Raw genomic sequence first — 1,813 nt, 5'->3', positions numbered from 1 at the left:
GAGGTTTATGGAGATCCTCTGCAGCACCCTCAGAAGGAGACTTACTGGGGCAACGTCAACCCAATTGGTTAGCATTCCTTCTCTTATTATGTTCTCCGGTCACCACCGGCCTTTCTGGGCCATGTTTAGAATTAGAATTGTCAGAGACACGCCTTGCACTTGCTGCAGCACACTCCGTGTGAGACATATTTTTCAAAACTCAATAAGAAACGTGGAACGGAGGTAGAGGACCACGTAGTAGGAATTCCAGGGTCTGGCCAACGAGGAACCCGTGATATGCTGGTCCACAAAATGAAGGGTAGAGATATTTTTTTGTTGTTACGCATCCATAGTCATATCCTATTTCATTGCAACAAAGCAGCCCTGGTAAAAGTACTTGGGTAGAAACTATAAACTGGGAACTATGGAAGGAGGAGGGACCTGGCTGCAAGACAGTACCTGGATGCAATGCTCAGAACTTTATTAATTTGTCATTGCAATTTTTTTCTTTTCGTAAAAAAATATGTATTTTTTTACTATGAAAGACATCTTTTTTAAAGTGTTATTCAAAGATAAAAAAATAACAAAAATATTTTATATGGACTAAAATGATTTTTTTTATAATGACGAAAATTAAAAAATGTTATATTACATAAAAAAAATATATTTAGGCCTTTACTATATTATTAGTTTTCATATTTAAGAGGGGTAAAACAAAATAGGCCAGTTTTTACTCTTAAAGTGACAAGAGTGTGATGGATGGTTTCATGATATGTGTGGGTGCATGGATGTGTGACAGGTGTCCGAAGCTGCTACGACGAGGGAAAGCGTACGGCCGAGACGTTGACCATGGACTACCACCGAGGTGCCGGCGTCGAGGTCATTTTCTACGGACCTAACTGACTCTTTTCTGTCTCTCTCTCTCTCATCAATTTTCGTTGCTGTTTAATTCTTGTGTTGAGTTCAGCCTTTGATGGACTTCTCAAGTAGTGAAAATTTAAACGGTGCCTCTTGTGTATTGTGTTTTACAGGTTAGAATTGCTAGAATCTTTAACACCTACGGGCCTAGAATGTGCTTAGATGATGGTCGTGTTGTTAGTAACTTCGTTGCTCAGGTTGGCGTTTTGTTTATTTGGATTTGAATTAGGAATGGAGCAGTTGTTGTTGGCTTTATTTCTGTAATAATTGTCTCTATTTGTTGACCTTATTGCAGGCACTAAGGAAGGAGCCTCTGACCGTTTATGGAGATGGGAAGCAGACAAGAAGTTTCCAATATGTCTCTGATTTGGTAAGCAAATAATATCTTTCTCATCACTCTTAGTAATTGCCACTGGCTTGTATTTTGCTTATAATGTAATTAGCATATATATCTTTGTTCTTTAGCTGAAAATGCTCAACATATCCCTCCTCCCCCTATAATATGGTGCTTGTTGCGCAAGGGTTGAATTTGGATTACATTGCAGGTAGCTTTGGTAATTTAGTTGACACTTTAAAGTAACTTTTCCCCATCTGCATGCTGCAAATTTAACAGAAGCGATTCACATCTATTTCTGAAAAAAGGGTCTTTTCCTTTAGTAAATGATAAGGTTCGTCCGTGTGTTTGAATGACTCATTCATTGTGCATACTCCTGTCCTGTGTGATGCTATCGGTGGCTAATTTCACTGAAGAAGCATTTGCATGTGACTGGAAGCGAGTTTGAAGGCCCATGTGGGGAAGCTCTTAATTATTGCAGTTTACTCAATAAAAAGTTCACAAGCTCAACACTGAAAACAATGGAATACAAAAGCCTACTAAATAAATTGAAGTTAGGAAAGACACGTTGTAAGCTGAATG

General features: G+C 38.6%; 1 protein-coding gene across 1 annotated transcript in view; it reads left to right on the top strand.

The window, feature by feature from the left end:
- LOC100806073 (UDP-glucuronic acid decarboxylase 2) overlaps nt 1-1,813 on the top strand; it is a 4,308-nt gene that overhangs the window by 1,048 nt on the left and 1,447 nt on the right. Inside the window, 4 exon segments of the mRNA XM_026124520.2 lie at nt 1-67; nt 779-858; nt 1,011-1,094; nt 1,193-1,267. The exon segment at nt 1-67 is cut by the window's left edge and continues 101 nt beyond it. Of these exon segments, the coding sequence (XP_025980305.1) occupies nt 1-67; nt 779-858; nt 1,011-1,094; nt 1,193-1,267 (306 nt within the window).

This window comes from Glycine max, chromosome 2 (genome assembly GCF_000004515.6).
Source record: "Glycine max cultivar Williams 82 chromosome 2, Glycine_max_v4.0, whole genome shotgun sequence".
NCBI classification, from domain to species: Eukaryota; Viridiplantae; Streptophyta; class Magnoliopsida; order Fabales; family Fabaceae; genus Glycine; species Glycine max.
The sequence above is the reverse complement of the archived record's forward strand: the minus strand, read 5'-3'. Positions and strand labels throughout refer to the sequence as shown.